This window comes from Nothobranchius furzeri, chromosome 13 (genome assembly GCF_043380555.1).
Source record: "Nothobranchius furzeri strain GRZ-AD chromosome 13, NfurGRZ-RIMD1, whole genome shotgun sequence".
Lineage (NCBI taxonomy): Eukaryota > Metazoa > Chordata > Actinopteri > Cyprinodontiformes > Nothobranchiidae > Nothobranchius > Nothobranchius furzeri.
Window position 1 is genome coordinate 43,982,749 of NC_091753.1, and position 25,244 is coordinate 44,007,992.

The 25,244-nt window shown below is 40.6% G+C and overlaps 1 protein-coding gene across 1 annotated transcript in view; it reads left to right on the forward strand.

Moving 5' to 3' along the window:
* Positions 1-10,320, forward strand: part of gbe1b (glucan (1,4-alpha-), branching enzyme 1b) — a 146,851-nt gene extending 136,531 nt beyond the window's left edge. Inside the window, exon 16 of the mRNA XM_015951338.3 lies at positions 9,660-10,320. Coding sequence (XP_015806824.1) covers positions 9,660-9,722 — 63 coding nt within the window. The 3' untranslated portion in view covers positions 9,723-10,320. The remainder of the gene's footprint in view (positions 1-9,659) is intronic.
* The last annotated feature ends 14,924 nt before the right edge of the window (positions 10,321-25,244 follow it).

Here is a 25,244-nt window from a genome sequence, read left to right on the forward strand (position 1 = left end):
CTTTTTGCTTTGTCTATGGTCGGTCTAGATTTCTAGACTAGCTGGCAAAAGGGGCATTAAGCTGAAATACGGAATGTTCCTACCATCCAAGAACTGTGCAGCTCTGCTCCGCTTAATAAAAAGTCCATTTTAACTTCTTCCTAGAAGACTTGCATCAAACAGCTGAATGTCCTTTATTTCCCTCTGATAAAGAATTAAATTGGAGTCAGGTGTTTCCAGATAATGCCATCTCAATCGCCCCGTTTAATTGGAAGAACAGGAATCAATCAAGTAATGTTCACAGTAAATTTGTGGATGTTGCCCAAATAGAGTAGATTTCTCAAAATCAACATGCTGTGATGGTAAACGGACTGGACAAAGTTAGAGGAGAAAACTTCTGGTTAAAGTTAAGATTGCTGAGCGCCTACTGTAAGTTAAATTCTTTCACTGATTGAAGAAATGTGAGATCGTAGCTGTTCTTTCCATCAGTCGACCGGTAAATATCATTACAGGAGTAGTTGTGAAGGTTACAAAGGACCGGGGGAAAAAAGAGGACTAAAGGCCACTTCATAAGACCATGTGGACAATCACAAAGAATGTTTTGTTGGCATAAAAAAAATTGTTTGGAGAAAGACTGAAGATCCTCAGACGAAATTAAATCACAACAAGGACGTGGCGGTAGGAGTGTAACAATATCAAATCAAATCAAACTTTATTTATATAGCACTTTTCATTCACAGCAAGAAACACAAAGTGCTTAACAGATTAAAATGACCCATATAACCCACATTCCCTCCCTTTCCCACACTTAAAACAGTTATGACAGTTTTACCCCAATCCACAAACCATTCCTAGGCACACACACACAGACACACACACACTCGTACACATAACACATTAAAAGACCACAGTAAACACTAGGCTGAGCTCAGATTGGACAGATAACGAAAGACACGCCATCAAGGGAGCCATCTGCCTCGACAGCAGCAGATCCACGGCAGCAGCCAAGATGCCAGTCCACGGCGCCCTGGGAGGGAAGGTGGCAACCCCTGCCACAATCTGGGCACTACCCAAGGAGCGCCCCAGCCGCCGCCACCGGTCCCGAGGCAGAGGGCTCCACAAAGTAAACAAGTATTAAAATACGTAACATGTAAAACCACAAGAGCTAATATGGATAGTAAAATATCCTATTAAATTTGATTATACAAATAAAACGAGTGGAGGAGTTTAAGTATCTCGGGGTCTTGTTCACGAGTGAGGGTAGGAGGGAGCGGGAGATCGACAGGCGGATTGGTTCAGCATCTGCAGTGATGCGGACGCTGAGGCAATCTGTCGTGGTGAAGAGGGAGCTGAGCCAGAAAGCCAGGCTCTCGATTTACCGGTCGATCTACGTCCCAATCCTCACCTATGGTCATGAGCTTTGGGTAATGACCAAAAGAACGGGATCGCGGATACAAGCGGCCGAAATGAGTTTCCTCCATAGGGTGGCCAGGCTCAGCCTTAGAGATAGGGTGAGGAGCTCGGACATTCGGGAGGGACTCGGAGTAGATCCACTGCTCCTCCAGATCGAAAGGAGCCAGTTGAGGTGATTTGGGCATCTGGTCAGGATGCCTCCTGGACGCCTCCCCGGGAGGTGTTTCGGGCATGTCCTGCCGGCAGGAGGCCCGGGTCGACCCAGGATACTTTGGAGAGGTTACATCTCCAATCTGGTCCGGGAACGCCTTGGGGTCCTGCCGGAGGAGCTGGTGGAGAAGGCCGGGGAGAAGACGGTCTGGAGCTCCCTAGTTGGGATGCTGCCCCCGCGACCCAGACCCGGATAAGCGGAGGAAGATGACAATGACAAATAAAACAACATAAATGTGTAACACAACAGTAACTAAAATAAATAAATGAGTAAAACAAGCAATGCAATTAATAATAATCAGTTAAAAGCTAAACTGAAAAGGTGGGACTTGAGCCCGATCTTAAAAACATGAACGTTCTCTGCGGTCCTGAGATCCTCCGGCAGCCCGTTCCAGAGGCGAGGGCCATAATAACTAAAAGATGCCTCGTCGTGAGTGTGAGTCCTGACTTTAGGAATGACAAGGAGACGGCTGCCAGAGGAGCACAGGGACTGTGAGGGTTCATATGGTAAAAGCAGTTGTGAGAGATAAGATGGGCCAATACCATTAAGACACTTAAAAACCATTAAAAGTATCTTAAAATCGATCCTGAAACATACTGGGAGCCAATGCAGTGATTTTAAAACCGGAGTGATGTGCTCCCGCTTCCTGGTCTTTGTCAGGACACGAGCTGCTAAGTTTTGTAAAAGTTGTAGACCTGAAGTACTCTTTTTGGGAAGACCAGAAAGCAGACCATTGCAGTAGTCTATCCTACTGGTGATGAAAGCATGCGTCAGCGCCTCCGTATTGACCCGAGAGAGAATGGGGCGGACTCTGGCAATGTTCTTGAGATGATAGAAACCTATGTTTATTATGGTCATCAATCCGCATGTAAAAACAGATGGAATAAATATCAACTGTGTTCTTATTTTGAAAATTATTATTTTTTGAATAGACAATTCCATTCACTTGTAATATTTCATATCAGTCATTGGATCTTAAATTAAATCAATTCAAAATGGCTACGGTGACTGAATTTGAGATTTCATCACACATCAAATCACAGTCCACTTTATCAATATGCATTGATAATTGGAAAACTTTTTGGGAAAAACCTGGTCTGATGCGAAGAGATGGCATCCATCCCTCTTTGGATGGTGCAGCTCTTCTTTCTAGGAACATGGCCAGTTTTATTAGTCCTCCATGACACCCCAGGGTCCAGACCAGGAAGCAGAGTCGTAGTTTAACCCACCCCTCTGCAGCTTCTGTACTGTTACCCACCCACTACCCCATAGAGACAGTGTCCTGCCCACGGCCAAAATCACACAGATTAAATATCAGGCTTAATAAAGCAAATCATGGAAATCTCATAAATATTAGAACAAATTCAACTGAGCAGAAAACTAGAAAAATTAAGTTGAACATTATTTTTTCTAAGACTTTGTTAGCGAATGGCTTGATTTGTGATAATCAGATTTCTTTGCTGTCTCTAACACATACTAATTAGCTCAAATCAATATGTGGCTTTTAAAGAAGTAATTCAAGGGGAATGCCTAGTAGTTATTCTGCATTAATAACCAAAAATATTATGTTCTGGTAATATGTAAATAAACACCAAACTCCACATGTTAACAGAGCCTAAACAACAATCAATTATCCACTTAAAGGTAATAATATGTTCCCCATTCTAAAGTCAGGGGTAATTAATATTTTCGTTAATCAGCATCAAAAAATTTACTTTCAGTTAACAAACCATTATGAATGGCTTATTTAGATAAAACTCTTAATTTATGGCCTGTTAATGTTACAATTACGGCATTAGTAATAAGCAGTTAATAAGTGCTTAATAATGACTAGTACAGACTTAGTAGTCCACTAATATGCATATTAATTGGCATCTAATTAATTTGTGTTCCCTAAAGTATTACCGATATTTTTTTCTGGTCAATTATTTTACACCAATCAAATAAAACAATGTAAAGCATCATATATATTTGCTCAGAAACAAAGAGTTGGATGTTTGTCAGATAACAACATGGACCTCATAAAACTTTGATGTGGACTTAAAGAAGTCATGTGACAACTTAATGGACTGGCATGTAAAGAGGATTTTAGGCACTTAGAAGAAAAACTCATCTGACATGTTCCTACTTTAATGGTAGAAGCAAGAACACTCCGTGAGACACAAGTGATAAATTATACAGTTCAGATTGTTATTTAAGCATCATCTTTTATTTTTTCCTCACCTGCAAAAACTTTTTTGTCCTATTTTCAACAGGTTTTTATTAACTGTTTTAATGTATTTTTAGTGTATTGTCTAATTTGACTCGTGAGTTGAGTGAAACGTAGTTTTCTGCTGATGTGGATAAAAATCCTTTATAGGAGTGAACAGACAGGCTGATCTCCTCTTGGTCGGGGGGCTTTCATGAGCTTTTTGTACATCAAGAACTGCTACGATTTCTGTTCATTTATTTAACAAGACGGAAACTTTTGAACAGTCAGAGACTAAAAGTCCCCAAGTGAAGAAAATTCTGGTTGGCTTCCTTGGGTGCCTGTCACATGTACAGGTTTGTTTGAGTGTTATAATGTCAGAGACGTGGTATTAAGAAAACGCGAATAATGATTAGCTGCTCCGATACCTTTTGATAAACTTTGCGTGCATCAAAGCGGTTGTCTCCTGCGACAGTTTCTCAAAAAGAAATTAAGCTGAAGTGAAGAGTAAAAGAAAGTGAGGGAAACGTAGCGGGCTCGTGGCAAATGATCAAAAGACGTTGGATTCATCACTGAGATCCAAGACTTGACATTGATGAGGAAGTGTGAACTAACAGAGTAAAACTGTGACAGGACACAGAGGACCTACCTCGCACTTTCACAGACATATCTAAAGCATTAGCACACACACAGACCCAAACACACACACGCACAGACGCATACTCATCTGACTTGATTGTGCATAACTTTATAAGCGGAAAACACATCTGAACATCTTTCATTTTATTTCAGTTACTGAAAATGTATCGTTCCTTCTTGTTGTTTGAATGAAAATCAAATTCTGACACTGAGCTATAAATAGAAAAACATAAAATACCCCAGAATTCTCTTTTTTAAGATGGCTTATTGTTCTTTTAAAAATAATGAGAATATAGAATATAGAACAATAAGAACATAGTTTTTTAATTATATTATTATGTTTATTATATCATATCATAACATATTAGGGGTGTGTATTGGCATAAATCTGGCAATACGATATATCACAATACAGCGGAGCTGATACGATATTTTTTGGTGATATTTTCAATTTTGAAGACAAAATGTAATAGGAACATTCTGGCCGGAGACTTCTAAGACACATCCGGTGTTTCCGCGAGATCTTGTTGTTCCGTTAGAAGGTGATAAAATCTACTGCCATCTAGCAGTCGCAGTTTGAATTGAATCACAAAAAAAATGCAGTACATGTTAGCATTTTAATTCAACAATGACTGACGTATAAACTGCTTTTATACATCATAACGCATAATAACATAAAAACATAATAGTGTATTGAAATTATTTTACAGATAGGACGGTAGGTAGGTCTTTTGCATATTTTAGCAAGAACTAACTATTTTCTGATTCTGCTTTCCGGCGCTTATTTGTGAAATGGGAATCAGTCATTATAATTGTTAACCAATAAAGAGCCTTATTTGCGTCATAAAGGAGGAAACCATTATGTAAACTCACCAAAATGCACTTTACGTTATTGTGCATTTTTATTTTGTGGTGTATTTATTCATTTATCTGTGAAAGAAGGAGAGCGCCATCCATTAAACTGGAGCTGCAGGCTTAGTTGTGTAAAAATGATCAGAGTCCTTTAAACAACTCTAAGGCTCAGTTAACTGTCCAAGTCTGGGATTATGTTATTACCCAACCAGATTTCTGGCCTTTGCTTAAGTTACAGACTACATGTAGTTCACAGAGGTGCTTACAGCCATTTGATTCTTGTTAAGTGAATAATGAAGCCAAACAGAGACATGTCTGGAGAGCTGAAGTGCACAGATCGTCAGTCTACTGCTCTCGCAAGCTGCTGGGGTCTAGAGGGAGCGTGGATATTCCAGCTCAGCACCTCATGAATCCTTTATCAGTGTGTTTGAGCATTGATCAGGTTGAGTATTAGCCCAAAGGCTGTTGAAGGGGAGTACAAAAATCCTGATTCTCCCATGCGAGTATGCTATGAGACAACAAAAGAACATCCGTGAGACAAAAGAAGGCAATAAAAGGGCAAGGTGCACTGGCAAACTTTCTGCAACATTTATCAATGAAACTACCTCGCTTCAGTCCTGTCTAGTTTTATTATGCACCTGCGATGGAATAAATTGGTAATAAGGTTTTGTTGTACAGGAGCCGCTAGATCTGACTGCTTGGATATGAGATGTTTCCTTTGAGCGTTGGAATGAAATGTGCTTTATGGGTAAAGTAGTAAACTCCTACTCCTAATGACTAATCGGAACACGGCGGAGGCTTTACGGACACATTCTGGCAAATCCCAACAGACGAATTGCCATAACAAAAAGTTGCCCCGCACTAAAGAGAATTAGCTCTGAAGTTATGTCTGAGTAAATCATTTGAATATGTAGAGTGGGTGTGTGTGATGTATGGAGTGATGACTCATAAATTCCACACGATTAAACCGGGAATGTGAAGTCATTAACACCGAAGTGTCTTTTCCATTCGGACCCGAGTTACAACTGGAGCATAGCTGTGACGTATTCCAGAGGGGTCCATCTATTCAGTTTGGGGGAGATGTCTGAATTTTAATGGACCTTTTGTTTTTCTGAAAGGCCCAATTTGAACATAATCATCCCCTTTAGCTAATACGATTAAGTAAAAGAGAGCGTGAATATACAATTATGGCACAATTATGTACAATTATGTAATCTGAGATTTGTAATAACTTGTGTTAATTTTTGATAAAGCCTTTAAAAAATCTATTTAATAGAAGCTTGAGCTTTTTTATCTAAAAGCATCAAATCTGTTACAGCATTGCTTCGTTGTAGGGATATGAACCTCTGCATCAACATAAACAAAGATGAGCAAAACATCTCCTCCCCTTTCCATATCCAGCCATTTTGTTTATGGATGAAAGTCCCGCCCACTCACATAATCACGGTTTGTTTTTAGCGCCAATCAATTATAACAGTCTGTAGACATTCAGTAATTTAGCATTGAGCAGTTATTCATACTGCTTCTTAAAAGGCATAAAGAAGCTCTCTCTGTCTCCATCTTCTCATTTGTTTATCTGGACACGATTCAAACATCCCACGAGATGTCGGCGTTTCACCCTAGAGCTTTCTCATTATTACGAGTTATGAGACGCGTTATTTCGAGAAACTCGCTAAAACGAGATTCTTATCAGATAAAATGAGATTTGTATCACGTTGTAACGATAAAGCTTTGCTTTTTAACGAGAAAGTTATTTCAAGATACTAATCTTTATTTTTTGCTCGCACTGACTGAAACGCTTTTTTAACACTTCCATGGTTAGCTGAGTATGTACAATATTGAAAACAAAATGCTTTTGACTATTTGCTGCAGGGTTATGAAAAGAAAGTTAAACACATCTTCAGCCTGGCCTCACCTCTACTTCCTCAGGGGTCCGGGTCGCAGGGGCAGCATCCCAAGTAGGGCCTCCAAGGCAATCCTCTCCCCAGCCGAGTCCGCCAGCTTCTCAGCTGGGACACCCAGGTGTTCCCTGGCCAACCTAGAGATGTGTTTCTTCCAGGTAATCCTGGGTCGACCCTGGGGCCTCCTGCCGGCAGTACATGCCCAACACAGGCGTCCAGGAGGCACCCTGACCTGATACCCGAACCACTTCAACTGGTTCCTTTTGCTGCAGAGGAGCAGCAGCTCCACTCCAAGCCCCTCCCGGATGTCTGAGTTCCTTACCCTATCCCTAAGGCTGAGCCCAGCCACCCTGCAAAGGATAGTAATTTCGGCCGCTTGTATCCACGATCTCGTTCTTTCGGTCACTACCCAAAGCTCATGACCATAGGTGAGGATTGGGACGTAGATCGGCCAGTAAATTGAGAGCTTTGTTTTCTGGCTCAGCTCCTTCTTAACCACGACAGATCGGTTCAGTCTCCGCATGACTGCAGACGCTGCCCTAGTCCACCTGTCGATCTCCCGCTCCCTCCTTCCCTCACTTGTGAACAAGACCCCGAAATACTTGAACTCCTCCACTTGGGCGAGGACCTCTTCTGCCTGGCAAGTATTTAAAATTTACTCTAGGCCTTATTTCGGGGTATTTTCTTTTAATTTCCTCAAATATTTCCTCTGTCATTGTTTTTGCACTGAATCTCAATGAGTTGAATTAAAACTTGTTGGCATACATTGTATCATAATAAAGGGCTGAATCATATTGAATTGATCTTAGCTGCTCATGCATGTTTAATAAATCAGATTATTGGCAGCGTATCTAGACCATAGATGCACAGCCCCACTGCATTGACCTTCAGCATCCAAGAGGTTCTTTCTGAACTGCATTTTCAGCTTTAATGCACTGGTCTTTGTTTTTGTTTGCTTTAGTATGACTCGTGAGAATATAGGAGATCTAACACTTGGTGAAGCTCTGAAGTTTGTCTACGCCGCAATATATTCATTAAAAATTATTCCACTGATTTCTGCGCCAACACTTTGTACTATTTGCTTTTCCTTTGTTCACAGTTTGATGTGGAATTCATCGGTATTCGTCACACTCTCCATTTAGTGGAAATAAAAGCTGTTGACATACTCCAGGTTAGGCGCAGTGGTAGCTTTTGTCTAAACAGGTGCAGCGATTCATTCCGGCTTTTCTTCCCTCTGTGGTGCCTTTGCACGGAGACTCTCCCACTGTGACTGTTTAATTAGGCACCAAAGTCTGTGTCAGTAATGTTTCAGCGCCGGGCTGCTCCACTCCCTCAATGACAAACTGTTGCCAAAGACACACATCCACCGTGAGCTCAGATCAACCCATGCCGAGGGGTGGCTGGAAGAGTTTCGAAGGGTATGGGGGGGTTGAACTGTTTTACAACTCTGCCCACTTTTTTTTTGGGGGGGGGGGGGGCTTCTGTGGAGGAAATATAGGATCATTTATGCCTGTTTGGCTTTTCCTTTGGCGTCCAAATGAAGTGACTAATGATAGACGACAGCTTCTTGCCTCCAAATGAGACTGTGAATATCAAAAGAATGGATCAAAGACTTTATTAGCTGCACGGCTTGAAAATGACACCTTTAATGAAAGTTTTTTTACTGTATGTTCATAGAGAATCTGCTCTGCTCTCTTTTCTACTTTCTGCTAACACATTTTATTTATTTATTTGTTTTTTGGTCCACAGAACTCTTTTTAGATCAGCTTATGCCCACTGGCAGATTGTGTTTCTTCACACAACACCATATTTAAAGTGGACTCTGCCAATATTTTGAGATACTTATTTATTGTAAAGTTATTATAGAGAAGAGAAGTTAAAGTCAGGAAAGACAGGGGTGCCCCCGAATCAGGCAGCATTGTACTTTTGGGGGATTTTTCACTTGAATGCTCGAGCTTTTAGTCAAAGATGTGTGAGTTTTCAAAAAGTGAGCAAGTTTACAGAACTCAGAACATCAGAATGCACATTTAAAATAGCCCAAAGCTTAGAACAAAACCTGTAGCATTATAATATAGGGGGGCCCTTAAACATTGTAAGACAACTTTGGTTAGTTTGTTAACTTCAGTGCCACCCAGAGGCCATTAGGCTATGTTAACTTTTACCTCTCTTAACCTTGGAAGTTCAGTTTGATCAAAACCGTGGTGTTTCTCTCCCATCAGTAGCCATTTTTCTTTTTAAATGTGAATTTCTGTACAAGTACACCTTCTAGACTTTCTTTACTCTTCTCATCTTTTTTTCCTGACATGTTGACGCGGGTTATAAGAAGTGCCTGACCAAGTTCCTAATGTGTCATTTAAAAAAATAAGAAAAAAGTACCCTGAAGATTCAGTAATCTCCAAATTGCTGATCTTGTTAACATCATTGATCTAAAATTGTCTCACTGTTCTGTCATTCTCTGTGTCTCTTTCTTCCTCAGGTCTACATCCCCTGCAGAACAGCTATTGTCCTGGCCAACGAGGAGATAGATTACTGTTATTAGAGGATGATTGGCTCCACAGAGACCAGGATTGAGAATGGATTCCAACCTCAAACCCAGTGTTAACAATCACCTTCATCTTGAAGTGTCAGCCTTGCACACCAGCCAAACCTGCGTCTTTTTTGTTTTCAAGCCTTTTTTTGAAGGGGTTGAAAAATAAAGCTTCTTAAAATTGTGTGCTTTCAACTACCATCTGTAACCTTAGACACCGTGTAACCCCATTTACTTCAGATGGGTCCATTTGGGAAGCATCCAACCTCACCAGCATCTAGATGATAAAAATCAAAATCCCTGCCGAGTCCATCCACCACTAGCCAGAAGCCATTTATAGGCATGGCTGCATTTGGCCCATCATCAGAAAAAACCCGAGCAGCAACGGAGGCAGGGGAAAGCATCACATCCAGCCCATCATTTATCAGAATACAACAAATGATTCGAGGAAAAATCATGTAGAATTGTAAACACGTGGTAGCAAAATAGATTTTTTTTGTTATGAATAGGCTTATAACATCAAAAGATGCAGGGAGTTGATCACTGCTGATCTGTATTTGTTTGTTTTCATTGTTGTCCGTGCGTCTAAATAAACTGTCGTACACAAGGTGTCAAACTGGTTGGAAAAATCATATTTTAAAGCTACACTAAGCACATTTTTACACTTCAAACAATTCTTGTAAAAGTGGGGTTCAGTGATTGTGTTGGTAGAAACTTTACCAACTTCACATGGGACAGCACTCTGCTGACCAGAAACAGTATTTAACAAATTTGCGGCGTGGGTAGGTGCCCTAGGGGGCACTCTACCTGCTTAATGGCTGTTTACTCTTTTCTGTGCTGGTAGCTAATAAAAGGCTAGCAATTAGCTTTTTCAGTTGCCGGCCATCACTAAAACACACAAGAAGAAGAAAAAAAGTTTGCCTTTTTGCTGGCATCATGGCGGAGCCTGGAAGTAAAAGTCAGATAATTATGGTCTTTAGAGGTGAATCAAAAATCTAAAACGAGTGAAAATGAACATGACCTACATTCATTTGAGAAGGCTAAAGGAGGATATGAAATCACAGGCTGATGGTGACTTGGCTTTGTTGCTACTTACTGTAACTTGTAAGTAATACTTTTTTTCTTTAAAATTTGTGGTTTATTTAAGATCACTTGGTTAGTGTTGGTGTTAGCTCGTTGTTAGCAGGCTTTTTGATGGCAGGCGTAATTCCACTTTCAACCACATTACTTGAATGTTTATTTAAAACAATTAAGGTTTGAATAATGGATGAGTACGTAGTTTTCTTGTGTCATTTCAAGGTTTCGTGTACGTTGGAGGTGAAGTCATCAGTCATTCTGTCCAGCAAAACGTAAAAATAATGGTTACTATAGCTCAGGTTGGCATAACAAGGTGTCCCTCTATTGATTAATAGCATAATCACAAATTCAATTCAATTCAAAAATACTTTATTAATCCCAGAGGGAAATTGATTGCTGTAGTAGCTCAGAATAATAATAAAGGAGACTGAAAGGCCTTTGTGATATTTTTAATGATGGTCTTAGTTTTTTTCATTTGTAAGTTCATTCAAAGGCTGTTTGGTTGTTCCCAAAACATAAGTCATGAGTTTTACAAAGTGAAGTGAAAGAAGGGGCAATCGTTGTTGGGTTAGAAAAGAGAACTTGGGAAAGTATTTTAAACATCTGATGCAATTACATGGCTGTGAAACATTAAAGTCCTGTAAAGAAACTTAATTTGAAGTTTAAAATGAATTACTTACTGTAGGATAGAAATGGCAAATAAGTTTCAAACTGATAAAACTGATCAGGCTGTGACTGTTAGCCTGTTAGCATTTAACTCCCTGCCTTAAAGAAAACACAATTTGTCTTTTAAAGATGCGGTTCACTCGTTTAATCAATAAATTTGCAGTTGTCTCGTAATGAATGGCTTGTAAGCCGTACTCTTTAGAAAAAAAAGCTCAGGTGTGTCTGAGGAGGAAGAAGCTTCAGATTACTCAGATTGGCTAAATCCGGGCGTACACTGTGCGACTTTTTCACTCGTAGCACTCAGCTTCAGCTCAAACTGTACGACTTCCTCCCAGAGCAGATCTCACGAGTCGTGCTCACACTGTACGACCCAGTTCTCGGATGCAACCTGACTGCTCACACTGCAGCCTAAAAATATGCTAAAAATAGCAGTTTTTACACAACACGTCAGACTTTTTTTTTTTTTTTTTGCCTGTAGTCCTTTGGGAGTGCTGCAGGAGGACACACAGGGATTTATGGGGGTTGGATGAGGAAAACGAAATAAAGAAAGTAAATCTGTGTTTTGTGATCAGTTTTATTTGACATGAACACGACAAACATGCTTTCTTGACAATCTTTGTGAGTAAAAAAACGTGTAGAAACAAAAACGAACAGCGTGTGTTATTAGGGAAATAGCGGGGAGCTGTGTTGATGCAGGATTGCGCATGCGCCGTGAGCGGTTCTGATACATTTTGGGTCGCAGCTGCTCGCAGCGCCGCTTCAACAGTGCGATACCCTCACGAGGGACGAGCAAAATATTAAACACGCCAGAAGTTTGTGCGAACTCACGATTGCTGATCAGTAGCTGGTCACGTGGTGTTGATCGCCTCTCGTAACCCCCTGTACACTACACGACGCTCAACGCAAAACTCGCCCCGATCTCGTGGATTCTCGCACGAGTGGAAAATCGGCTCAAAAAAGTGAAAAAGCCGCACAGTGTACGCCCGGCTTAACAGCAGCACAACTCTACCACTGACTGTTTGCTTTGCAACGTGTATGTTTTATCGCCACAAATAACACAAGCCTGAAGAAGTTCAGCTGTGTGGTCGAGTTGCTAATGCTAATGGTTAGCTTCTGCTAGCTAAGACGATCTTTGAGGTTTCCTGGTTGCTAAAACAACAGCCCTCTCCATCGTGAGTCAAGATGGATGAGTCCATCAATGTTAAATGACAGTGTGATGCAGATCTGTCAGGCTTTTCAAATACTAAAGTTTCACCGTCTATTTTCATCAGAAGCTAATGCAGGAAGTAGCTGTAGGAGACTATTTTCATGTTCAGCCTGCATGAAAAAGTCAGTGACCCATTATAATCAGAAATAATAATTCAAAAATAATGTTTTTTCAGTGAACCTCACCTTTAAACTTCATGATGAGAAACTTCACCGGTCTGACCATTGTGTATGAAAAAATTTGTATTTACATCTATGCTCTTTTATTCCATTGAGTGTTACATAATAAAAACACAGCATTTTAATGCCAATATCGCAAGTTTTCTAGGATTATCACAATGTCCGTTTACAAAACAGCACTGACAACAGACCACACAAACAAATTGTAGATGTTTATGTTTTTATGCTTATTTAAATGAATATTCCAGCGCCACCACCTATGAAAGATCAGTAATGATCAAGTTTATGCAATCAAAAACAATCTAATTGATCAGACTCTGCAGTAGTCAAGGTACCGGTAAAATTTCTTCTGCAGTAGATCACATTAAACAGCTTCTCTCATAAATTTTTACTAAACTCTTCAAACTAAATTCTACTACTAAACGTTGATGCTGACGATCAGCGTGCTCTTTCATGTGGGAGAAGCCGGTATAACAGGTATGACTCACGCGCTTGACTACTTTAACATGCTGTGATTTATATGCTCTGTGCTCATTAGGCGCTGTCGCATTCCCCTGGGAAAGAAACCTGCAACACAGAAACCGCCTAAACTCGTGCAGAGAGCGACATGTGCCTCTTTCAATTAGTCCTGACTTCTGTGACTTTTGTCTCAACACACTTGATTATCGAACGTCTCAAAGAGCAGCGCCGGGCTGTTATGCGAGGAGGTTATTGATTAACTAAAACGAAGCGAGATGCAGCTCTGATGTCGGGTGACAGCTGAACTCAGGTATTTTCAAAACACGTTCTAGTTTGAAAATAACTGCGATAACCGATTTTGTTATGTTCTTTTGTTTAGTTATCCCCTCGTGGGTCTCTTTTTGTCGTACTCTTGTGTCTTTTCGACAGATTTAAGCATCCTTTGCCTGTTTTATCTAAGAAAATTTAATAGGAGGAAAATAAGAATTTAAATAAACATTTTCATAAATTAAAGATTCCTTGATTCATTTCCCCAAATACAGTGATGCTGAATTAATGCAGTTTGTCATTGAAGGTATGTTATGAAGCATATGGCAGCTTTTGATCTGCTCCCCCTTCAGCTGAAGAAAACTCATTTATATTCAAGACCATCCTTCTGTGTTTAGTGAAAAGTATCGTGAACGTGTCATTTCTTTCCTTTAGGTTTTATTTTTTAAAGCATTTTTCCACCTTTTGAATCACTTTGCAAGCGTCCTTCAACGTATATTATATGCAACAAGACTGTGCATCTGAATCAGAACCTTTAATCACTCTTGATCTGACCCATTGTCGTCGTTTGGGCACAACCACGATGAATTGTCTGCATTTGTACTCTGAGTAGATATTGATGTCTGATGCACTGTACCGGTCTCTGCATATTTCTTTCCTTACTACAAATGACAATAAATCAGTCTTGTCAAGCCACTGGATGTGCCGTCTGACTACTGATCTGATCTTTTTGCATCCTTTCTGTAGCCTAGAAATGTCGACCAACCGTAGAAGTAACTAAAGATTTAGCTCTGCGGGTCGGTCTAGTCACTATTGTAGCCTCAGCAGGTCTACCATTGGCCCTATCTATTTTAGGTCTGTCCAATCACAGTCAAGCTCCAATGGACAAAAGCTATAAAGATGGCGTCGACTCAAGAACGGTGCTCGTTTGAAAAGGCTTTGGCATCAACTTTGGACGATTTAGATTTGGGCTTTTCTTTGAGACGTGAGCAGATAGAGCAACTTAAGTACTTTATTATGGAAAATTATGTTTTTGCTTCTTCTTTAAGAGTTAGGACCACGCTGCCCTGTTGACTGATTTCCATATAAATGAATACGTCTAGCGCTGTTCAATTGCGTGTGGAGACAGTTTGAAAGATGACCATAGATTCCACACCAAGACTGGATTTTGTCTATGGGTCATGGCCAGACTATATGTCTACATATGCAGGATGGATTTCCACCATTTGGCTAAGATCAGGTGGAAGCCTAGACATCCACTTTCCAGCTCAAAGGAGAGTCCAAGGCATTCCCTGGTGACAAAGGGGGAGTTCCGGGTTACCCATCTGCTATGAGATGAGCCCAGACTTTTCTCAATCCACCTCAGCTGAATCCTTTTGATGATGGATTGGTGTTAGTTAGGCCATCCATCCATTCTCTTCCGCTTATCCAGAGAGGGGTTGCAGGGGCAGCAGAAGCATGGAGGCCCAGACTTGCCTTTCCACAGCCACTTGGGCCAGCTTTTCTGGGGAACCGTAAGGAGTTTCCTGGCCAGCTGAGAGACATATTCCCTCGAGTGTGTATGTATTGAAATGTTTACTATGAGAAGTGCCTTGAGACAACTCTTGTCATGATTTGGCGCTATATATAAACTTGAATTGAATTGAATCGAATTGCGTGTGTCCTGGGTCTTCCTTTAGGTCTCCTCCAGGTTGGACGTGCCCAAAAACCTCACCAGGGAGGCGTCCAGGAGACATCCTAACCAGATGCCTGAGCCATTTCCACTGGCTCCTCTCGATTTGGAGGAGCAGCGGATCTACTCCAATTCCCTCCCAGATGTCATAGCTTTTCACCTTATCTCTAAGGGAGAGCCCAGCAACCCTGCAGGGAAAACATTTTGGCTGCTTATGTCCGCTATCCCATTCTTTCGGTCACTACCCAAAGCTTGTGACCATAGCTGAGGGTAGGAATGGAGATCGAGCGGTAAAACAAGGGCTCACCTCTCTTCACTATGACAGACCGGTATAACGCCCGCATCACTACAGAAACAGCACCAATACACCTATTGATCTCATGCTCCAGCGTTCCCTCACTCGGGAACAGGATCTCAAAATACTTAAACTCCTCCACTTGAGGCAGAACCTCATCCCTGACCTGGAGAAGGCATTCTACCCTTTCAAATTTTTGAAACCTTTACCTCAGATCTGTCATATTTAGGTGTTTTGAGTGAGAACTGAAGAGTTTAATGTGTTAAAGACTAAAAACCGGTACATACGGTTTCCAGCGATTCATTTTAATGCAAAAATTGGGTGACATTATCCAACATCTCTGATAAAAAGTTGTTAGTTTCTTAGAGACATGTATAGCTTTTCTAACTTAAATGAGCATAGATTCCTCCTTTTCCTTCAGCATTGCAATTAATGACATCATGTGCCGTGTAAACATGAACAATGCAGCGACGGGAGAAGGTTCAGGCTTTAAACCGAAAAGTGCCATCACTGATGGATCATGTGTTTGTTTGTGTGTCTGTGCAGTAGGATATTGCCCCCGACTGCAGGAAAAACCCTGAAATCTTTCAGATGACAAAGGAAGCAATCTACTTTGCGCCCCACACGGCAGAATATAAAACTTTCATTTTCCATTTGGTGGCGAGGGGCGCTGTGAAACGCTGGTGCATGACTACACAGAAGAAATCAGCTCAAGTGAGTCACACAACATGATGCAAGGGGGATGAAAGACAACTCATCAGACTGTAATATTTTAATTTCCATTTCTTATGCCTCTGCACTTTGTTCTGCTTACGCCAGATTATGAGTCTTTATAGACGGGCGTTTGTGTAAGCTTCTTAGCAGCAACTGTAGCATGAATGGCAGTTTGGGAAGATCACAATGTAGCTTTTATTGAAGTCGTTTCACAAAGGTGCAGATTCAATTCTTTGGGGACTTTTCGTATTGTTTGTATTGTTCTCTAGGTCTACTTTTATTGATTTTAATATTGTTTTCAGAAGGAATATGGTTTCTTTTGTATATTTCTGTCATTCATTCTTTTCAGATCTCGACTCTGTCAGAAATTGTTTTGAGGAGCTTGTTTTTCAGCTGCTTCACAGTATTCTTGTGTCTTTTATGAATTTATTAAACCATTTGTGTGTGTGTGTGAGGGGGGGGGGGGGGTCTACAGCTACCTCAGATTTTCACACATTTGCCAGTTAGTCAAGTTTGCATCCTTAACTGTTGGGTTTTGACCAATCAGGATGTTAGAACTCGTGTTTCTGCAGCGGAGACAATGCTTCAAAAACACATCAAAGATAACCCATGCAGGAGCTCACTCGGGAGCAATAACCTGCTCTGTGAAACATTGAATTTTACAGGTGTTCATGTTATTGGCTGCACCCCTGTTGGTGCAAGTGCCATACATGTCATATAGTATTACAGTATGCAGCAGAGTCCCTGAAAAATATTCCATATGCAAGCTTGAAGTGTGCAGTCTGTATTGTTCGTCATCTCGCTGTTCTTCTTCGCTCTCGTGACTGTGAATTCCTTAAAGGGAATGTCGATGTTAAACTTGTGAGGATGAAACGTGCACACTCAAATGGAACGTTGTCAGAGTCTGACCCACGAGACCCAAGCAGTCAGGAAAGGTTCTCCCTGTGCAAACTGCTTCTACGATGGCAGATGTCGTTGAATGCAGCGCGGGAAAGGAGTCAGTTGTTTGGGAGAGCGTTTAGATCACTTACAAAGAGCAGGGAATGCCCTGTGCCTAGAGATGAGTGGTGTCTGGTATAATGTGAGTAAATAGTTGTGTCCTGCATTCTCAAAGAGGCACAACTCACATTTAAGAACCAACAGTAAAAATGTGTGTTTTACTAACACCTGATATACTGATACGGTCTAATTCTTTATTTGTGATTAATCAATACCAACAAATGCATGGTCTTCCCCTCATAAAGAAGAGAAAATACATCTAACATCACGTATCTTCCATCACTCACATTTACTCTTGGTAACACTTTACAATAAGGGTCCCTTCATTAACGTTACTTGCTGCATTATTAAGCATTAATAAGCTATTAAAGTATTAACAACTGATTAATATTAAGTAATGTATTACTAAGCGGACAATGCTTAGTAGAAAGATCTTCACTTTTATGGTTTAATTCTTCATCAATATCAATGCGTATCTTATAGGAGGATCTTTGTTGACCTCTTTCTTCATCAGTGTGCGCATGCGTGAGTGGCTGGGTGGCAAAACAAACCTGCTATCAATACGAGACGTAAACTTTTATGAGAATTTACGGACAAAATCTCCAATATATAAACACTTCAACGTCTAAAGACGAGAGGAGATTTAGAGAGAAGCTTAAAATCAGTATTGAAGAGAAAATTAAAGTTATTAAAAGCTCTGGGATGAGGGAAAACGTCAGTCCGATTCACCTGTGTGTTTTTCAAAAATCTGCTGGGAAGACATTATTCTTTTTCAACAGAAAGCCCTGGAGCTTTCACTCATGAAAAATGAAAGGCTTTCAAATGTCTGGAGGCCTACGATTATTTTGTTTTAAGGAAAGTTGAATCGATCTCTTCTGAAAACAGAAAGCCGTGGTCTTGCTAATAGCAGCAGTTAGCTCTGACGAGCAGAGCCACAGCGTTGTTTACATCATCTGTGGGTGATGGCCAAAGAAAACAGAAAAATCCTCACTGCAACTGCAAATCTGGGTAAGTCTTCATTAATCTGTGTCCTTATTGTTTATAATTATAATGATCATGGACTGAGACACCTGAATCTGAACGCAAAAACTAGATGACTGTGGGTTTAAAAATACACGAAGATGAAAATTTTAAAAACGTCTTTTTTTAATCAACAAATACTTGGTCACAAGGACTTACCGTGAACTAAATCAGCCTCACAAACTGTCCGTTGCTGCAGCAGTGGAGGCTTTCTTCAAAGAGTCCGAGTCGCTTCCTATGACCTCTTTCGTATTTCGCGGGCGTTTACAGAGGAAATCCCAATGAAGCTTTTTATCAAGCCTCCCACAGGCCGAACAGTCAACCACACGTCAAGAATAATCCATCTGCTTTGCTGAATCTTCCTCCAAACATGCAAAACAACTGAATTATAGGCAAAATTAGGCTGCATGGTGGGGCAATTGTTAACACTGTTGCCTCGCAGCAAGAAAGTTGCAGTTTTGAATCCCGGCTGTGGCCCTTCTGCGTGGAGTTGCATGTTCTCCCCATTCATTCGTGGGTTTCCTCTGGGTACTGCGGTTTCCCCCACAGGAAATCATCCTCGTCTTCCATTGATTGATATGGCAAAAAAAATGAACTACAAATAAATGAAGACAGATGTCTGACCCACGTTGCTTAGAATCATCGAGATTCCAGCGAAACCAGGTTCCTTCATCGAGCTGCATCATCAGGTAGACGTTGACAAACGTGTGGATGATGGGGACAAAAGGTAGCAATGGAACCTGTGGAAAGATTCTAGATTAGAATTTTATATGAAATAGATATGTTCGACATCTGATTTTTATCAATATCTGACATACCGACATAGTCTTAATTCTTTATTTTCACCTATACAAACCTAAACCAATTTATCCCTCCTCCCCAATAATAAAATGAAGAACTAAATAATTTTAAGTGACAAACATTTCATATCTCCTCTCATGCAAACCCAAACTTATTCTGTGCAAAATACAACTACTTCAATTTAAGTTAGGCCAGTTGTGCCAAACAAACCAAAATATCTCACAAACGAGACCTCAGTTCTGTCATATTTTGACATTTCGAGTGAGAGGAGAAGTAGCTGAAGAGTTTGATGTGTAATATGTGCATGGTATGGTAAAGGTTGTGTCATTAAAAGAGTAAAAATCAATACCGATTTTTTTAATGCCGATATTGGGTGATAACATCCCAAAAGTTGTTCTTATTGGTGGCGTTTGTTTCTAAATATCTGACAATTGTGGCTTTTTCTGACTGAAACGAGCATAGATTGGAGCAATAAGCTCCTGCAGATATGAGGAGTTTTAGAAGTTTACATGCAACCTAATTCCATTCAGAATTGTATTTTTTCAACAACCTTTGACTTCCTTATTTCTTTAGTAGATTTTTGGAACCTTTGGAGGCTAATTGTCCTGAAGGTTGGTGTCCTCCTGTGGGTCCAGGGGGGTGAATAAAATCATTAATCGTTGATTGTGTTGCAAGCTCAATTATAAATAAATACATATGGGGTCAGATGTTGCAAAGTCTAGAAATACCTGATTTATTAGTTTGTTTTATTCTGCAGCTCTGAATACAGATGAGAGTAAAACATAAATCACCAAACTTTCAAAGGATGGGTTGCATTTAGCAGAAGCTCCAAATTAGCAATTTTATTAGGTAATGAAAGCAATTTTTTCTTATCAGGCTAAAAATAACACCTGAAAAAAGTTCAGGGAAACATTACTGATGCTGAAGCTTACTTTCCTGTCAACAAACATAATTATAATGCTACCTTTTCCATCTCTAAGACACTGTTTCACTGGAGACGAGACTTTTTGCACACATCTTTTTTTAGACTAATCAGGAACTTTTCGTCTTAAAGAGGCAAAAAGTAAAATGGATCATTTATTTCAAGTGGAAACAAAGTGCTGCAATATAAAGAATAGGAGGAAACATGTTTAAATACAATTAAAGGGCTATAAACTCTTTTTGATACCAGCTTCCCAATGTGGGACAACAATTTTTTTATTCCATTCAATTTTATTCTCGACCCAGATCACAAACCTGTAAATAATGATGAAAGAGCTCTGGAATAAGTGGCTTTTACCTGTTTTAGCAAGTTTTAACAATGCTTTCTTTTTTTTTTTTTTTTGTTTTAATTTGTTTTATAAAATGCAAATTGAGTACATGCATAATTAATACCTGACTACACTTTGTTTTTATTAGCAAACTGTGAATGCGGGTCAGAAGGCTCCGTAAAATGCAGAAATTTGTTCTTTTTAATGATTATATTAACATGTTTACTTAGGAACAAAAAAGTATTCTGTAGAGTAATTTGAAGACAACTAAAGCTAATAAAGTTACAACCTTTTTTAATATAAGCTTGCAGCATTTGCTGAGGACATAACCAGTCTCAGTCTCATCAACTCTGTAAGATAGAAACCACGTTAGTTTAAGGCAGCACTTGAAAGGGAAGGATCGTTAGTGTTGCTGAGGTAAATTTAACCTTTTAACAAAGATATGAAAGAAATAGAAGAGAAGAAGTAAACCTACAGCACTGTAAAAAAATAATTTCTTCCCCAAGAATTTCTGCACAGTAAATATAAAATTCAATTTAATAAATTTGCAGTGGTCTTTAGTAGGAATAAAGGCCTCGTAAGTCGTACTCTTGTGGAAAAATGCTCTGATGCATCTGTTGTTATCCGGAGGAGAAAGAAGCTTCAAACGAGTCGTATTTCCTGATGTTTGGACATCTCACTTCTGATTGGATAGCGGCAACACAACTCTACCACTGACTGCATTTGCTCTGTAACCTTGATGTTTTATCTTCACAATTAACAGAAGCCTGGAGGAGTTCTGCTGTGTGGTGGAGTTGCTCAATGCTAATGGTTAGCTTCTACCAGCCTAGATGTTCTCTTCTGATTCCTGGACGCTAAAACAACAACAGCCTTCCCCGTCGCGAGTCAAGATGGGTGAGTCCATCAGTGCTCGGTGACAGTGTGACGTAGATCTGTCGGGATTTTTCTTTCCCATAGTTTCATTGGCTGTGTCTCAATTCAGGGTCTGCATCCTTCGTTGGCCGGATTCGTCGGCCGGTTACGTCACAGCGGCACGACTAGGCCTGTCCCAATTCGACGACTCCTTCAAATGCGGCCGACGAATCCGGCCTTCTTTTCGCCTGAATGAAGGATGGGTCCGATGTATCCTTCAGTGGTTTACATTTCCCAAGATGCCTTGTGAGCCGGACGGCAGAACTTTTAAAAACAATGGCGGACAGTGAAGCGGGAGCTGTCGGAGAGGATTGTGCATATAAATGTAAGTATAAACTTGAAAACCGTTAGGTTAAGGGCTTTTTGTGATACATGAACGTTATTTTAGTTTGAAATGTTAAAAGTGCTTGTATTGCGGTCTCGGCTCGTATGTTCGGCCGCTCGGTGTCGCACTTCTCCCGCTACGTTTTCCCCCGATTTTAATAGAAGTTTGTATTTTAAGGACGAAAGAGAAAACCACAGACTTTATTAAGCTTAGGGCAGAGATGGACCACATGATCACTGGAGCAAATCATTCGGCGGCTGTGGCATGGAGGTACAATAACATCTCATATTTTAAAAACTGTCGTTTGAGTTTTGTTTTTTCTGCGAAAACATGAAAGGAATAACCCGTTGTCCTCTTTTCTCTTCCTTGGGAGGAGAGTGAGGATGAAGATGGTCAGCCAAGAGGAAGAAAAAGGAGAAAGGACAGCGATGACCAGCTTCTGGAGCTGATCAGGGAGGACGTGAGGCTGCAGAGGGAGGCAGAGCAGCAGAGGGCAAAGGAGAGAAGGGAGAATTTTGACAGGCTTGCTAGAAAAAATGGTTAAGAAAGATTAAACATGGACATATAGAAGAAATATCTAAATAAAATCAGTTCTGTATTAAACTCTTTAATTTTATTTTTGTTTACAAATGTGAATTGTTTAATATTACAGGGTATCCGCTGGGTCTTGAAAAGTCTTAAAAGGTGATAAATCGGTTTTGGTCAAATTAAGACCCTTAGAAAGTATTAAAAACTGTTATTACATCTTTGCTCAGGCTCAGCTTGTCGAAAGTATTTTCTCTGAATTAGCTCTCCAACAGTCAAGGAAATGATTAAAAAGCTAAATTAAACTTCGAGCTCCATCGTTTAAAGTTCCTTCTCCCTTCTGCTCAGCGGTTCCACGGTTGCTAGGCAACGGAATGTTCGCCGAGGGAGTGGCGGGAATTAATGAAGGCTAGGCCTGTCCAAATTCACAGCCGTTAACATCCGGTCTACTCGGCTGACGAAGAACGCAGCCCACATCGGCCGAGTAGGCTGGGTCCTTCGAAGGATGCAGACCCTGAATTGAGGCACAGCGATTGTCTGTCAGAAGCAAATGCAGGAGATATGTGTAGGAGAATGTCCGTTTAGCCAGCATTAAAAACTCCCATTTTAATCAGAAATCATACTTAAAATGTTTTTTTTTCTTTCATCCACACCTTTAAGTGATGATTTTATTTATTAAGGAGATAAAACCTTTCCAAATCAACCTGGCTCTGTGTGAAAGGAGACAATTAGTGGCTCCTTAAACCTTAAAACTAATGGGAGGGGGTCTAACAGCACAATGTAGAGTAACTCGGGTTGGTGCAGTTTGATTGGACAGACTTTTCCAAAAGCATGGTTCCTCATTTTCTCCCAACTTTTCAGTACCTGCCTTGTTGTGGTTCCTAGCATGCTGACCCGGTCTGAAAAAGCAACGTCAGTGACTTTCCTGTCACTGATTGTCTAGGGGGCTGAGTCGTTTGCTACAAAGCTTTCTGCATACACGAGCGACTTTTGGCTGAGCAATGTTGTTGGAAAACCCGTAACACCTTTGTTGGTAACAAATGCAGTCAAGGGAATGTTCTTCAGAATTTCCTGCTAGAGAGCTGAATTAATCGCTCCAACAAAGAACTTAAGAGAAAAAAAAGACCTGAAAATCTCCTGGTCCTTTAGCAGTAAAGCAGCCCCAGATCAACATACTGCCACCACCATGCTTGACTGTTGGTAGAACTTGTAACATCGTAGCTCATCACCACCAGTGTGTGAATGGATGAATGATACACTAGTGTAAAGCGCTTGTAGTCCTAACTCTGAGAGGCGCTATACAAGTGTGGGTCATTTAACTTATGTTCTGAAATGCAATGTTATTTTTGCTTCAGATGTAAACATGATGTGTGTTGGTCAGTCATAATAATTTAGAGAGTTTAATAGAAAACAATTGGACTTTTCTGGTTTTCTTAAAGACGTTTTGCCTCTTTTCCAAGAAGCATTGTTGGTTCTAAAACTTGAGTTGGGAGTTTTAGAGGTTGTGGTCAGAAACAAACATGCTGATAAAGCTATAGAGGTCACTGGTGAGGCCTTTGTTATTGCTGATGAAGCCATCAAGGACACCATAGGTTCCTGGCCCTCCATCTATGCAAGTCCCTGTTTGTGTCACTGGTACTAACGATCCTAACGGGTCTCCAGCAAAGCCCACATTTGCACTGTTTTGGTCGCACTCCCAAGGTGTGAGTTTTGTTTTAAGTGCCTGGGGAGATGAGTCAAGATTGTGCTGTTGAAACGATGAACCTACAGCAACCCCCTCAGTTCAGAATTGTTTTTTCACGTTTCACATAGATGGCTTATCCCCACCCCCCCAACCATCTGTCTTCCCTGTCCAAAGTGTGTACATTATTGTCTTCAGTGACCTTTGTCCTTGAATTGTAGGTGGACTGCTGAGTCTTGACCTAACGGGTTGGCTCCTCTGTGCTGAGCCATTCTTTTGCGTAGCTGCTATTTAGTTTTTTCTGAAGTAGAGATCGGATATACCATGTTTCTGACCAACAGCAGTAGGCCTCCTACTCCCAACCCAAGTTTTAGAACTGAAGAAGCTTCATGGATGAGATACAAAACGTCTTCTAGATCAGTGGTTCCTAACCTGGGGGTCCCGACCCCCACAAGGGGGTGCCAAAGCCTCTCAGTGGGTCGCCAGGACCTCTCTACTCTAAGGGGTTAAAACTTCATTTATTACTTGTTTATAGCCTACATTTTGCTCACATTTTTTTTCATGAGTGAAAAGTTTACTGATATTAAGACAGGAAATAATTAGTACAGAAAAAGTAACACTTTTAAGAACATTTTGCTCAGCTCACTGTTTTATTTTCAAGTGTCAAAAGTTCATTAAAGATAGGACTGGTTGATTAATCACAGCTTTTACAGTAAATAATCTAGTATAAACAGTAATATACACATTTAAGTACATTTTGCTCAGTTTATTTTTTATGTGTCGAACGTTTATTGAAAGGAATGATTGATTTATCAGTGTTTACAAGAAACAATGTGTTCAGAAAAGTAATACAAACTGTCAAGCACATTATGCTCTGTTTGGTTTTGTTAATGACTTTGTTCTGTACTGGAGCCTACTATTACTGTTATCTATTGAATCAAAGCATATTAAAATGTGCTTGAACAATTTTATCATTTCTTAATATTGTTAAGACTTTGCTATCACACCCAAAGCGGCTAAAACTGACGAAGGGTGACCAACTTTTGGGGGCTCCCAACACGTCGGAAGGCGACGCTCTGTGCCAGAGCGACCCGCGGTAAAACGGGCATTTCAACAAAGTTTTACCTCTAACCTCTAGCAATTTTACCTACCCCTTCCCCTCACCCCCATCCTAACCTTAACCCAGTTTCTCGTTCTAAACTTCTCGTTAACCGTGTTGAAGAGGAGCAACACAACTAGAAACAAAGTTTTGCATGTGCAAGTGGGTTGAGGTTAGGATGGGGGTGATGGGCAGGTGAAATAGCAAGAGGGTAAAGGTCACAATACGGTAAAATGTCCGTTTTACCGCGGGCCTCAGAAAGCGACGCTCTGGCACAGCGCGTCAGAAACAAACGCTTGGTCATCCTTCGTCAGTTTTAGCTACTTCGGGTGTGAGAATGTGTTGAAATGTGAGACCGTGAGTCTTTTTTGTTCAGCAGATGCTGT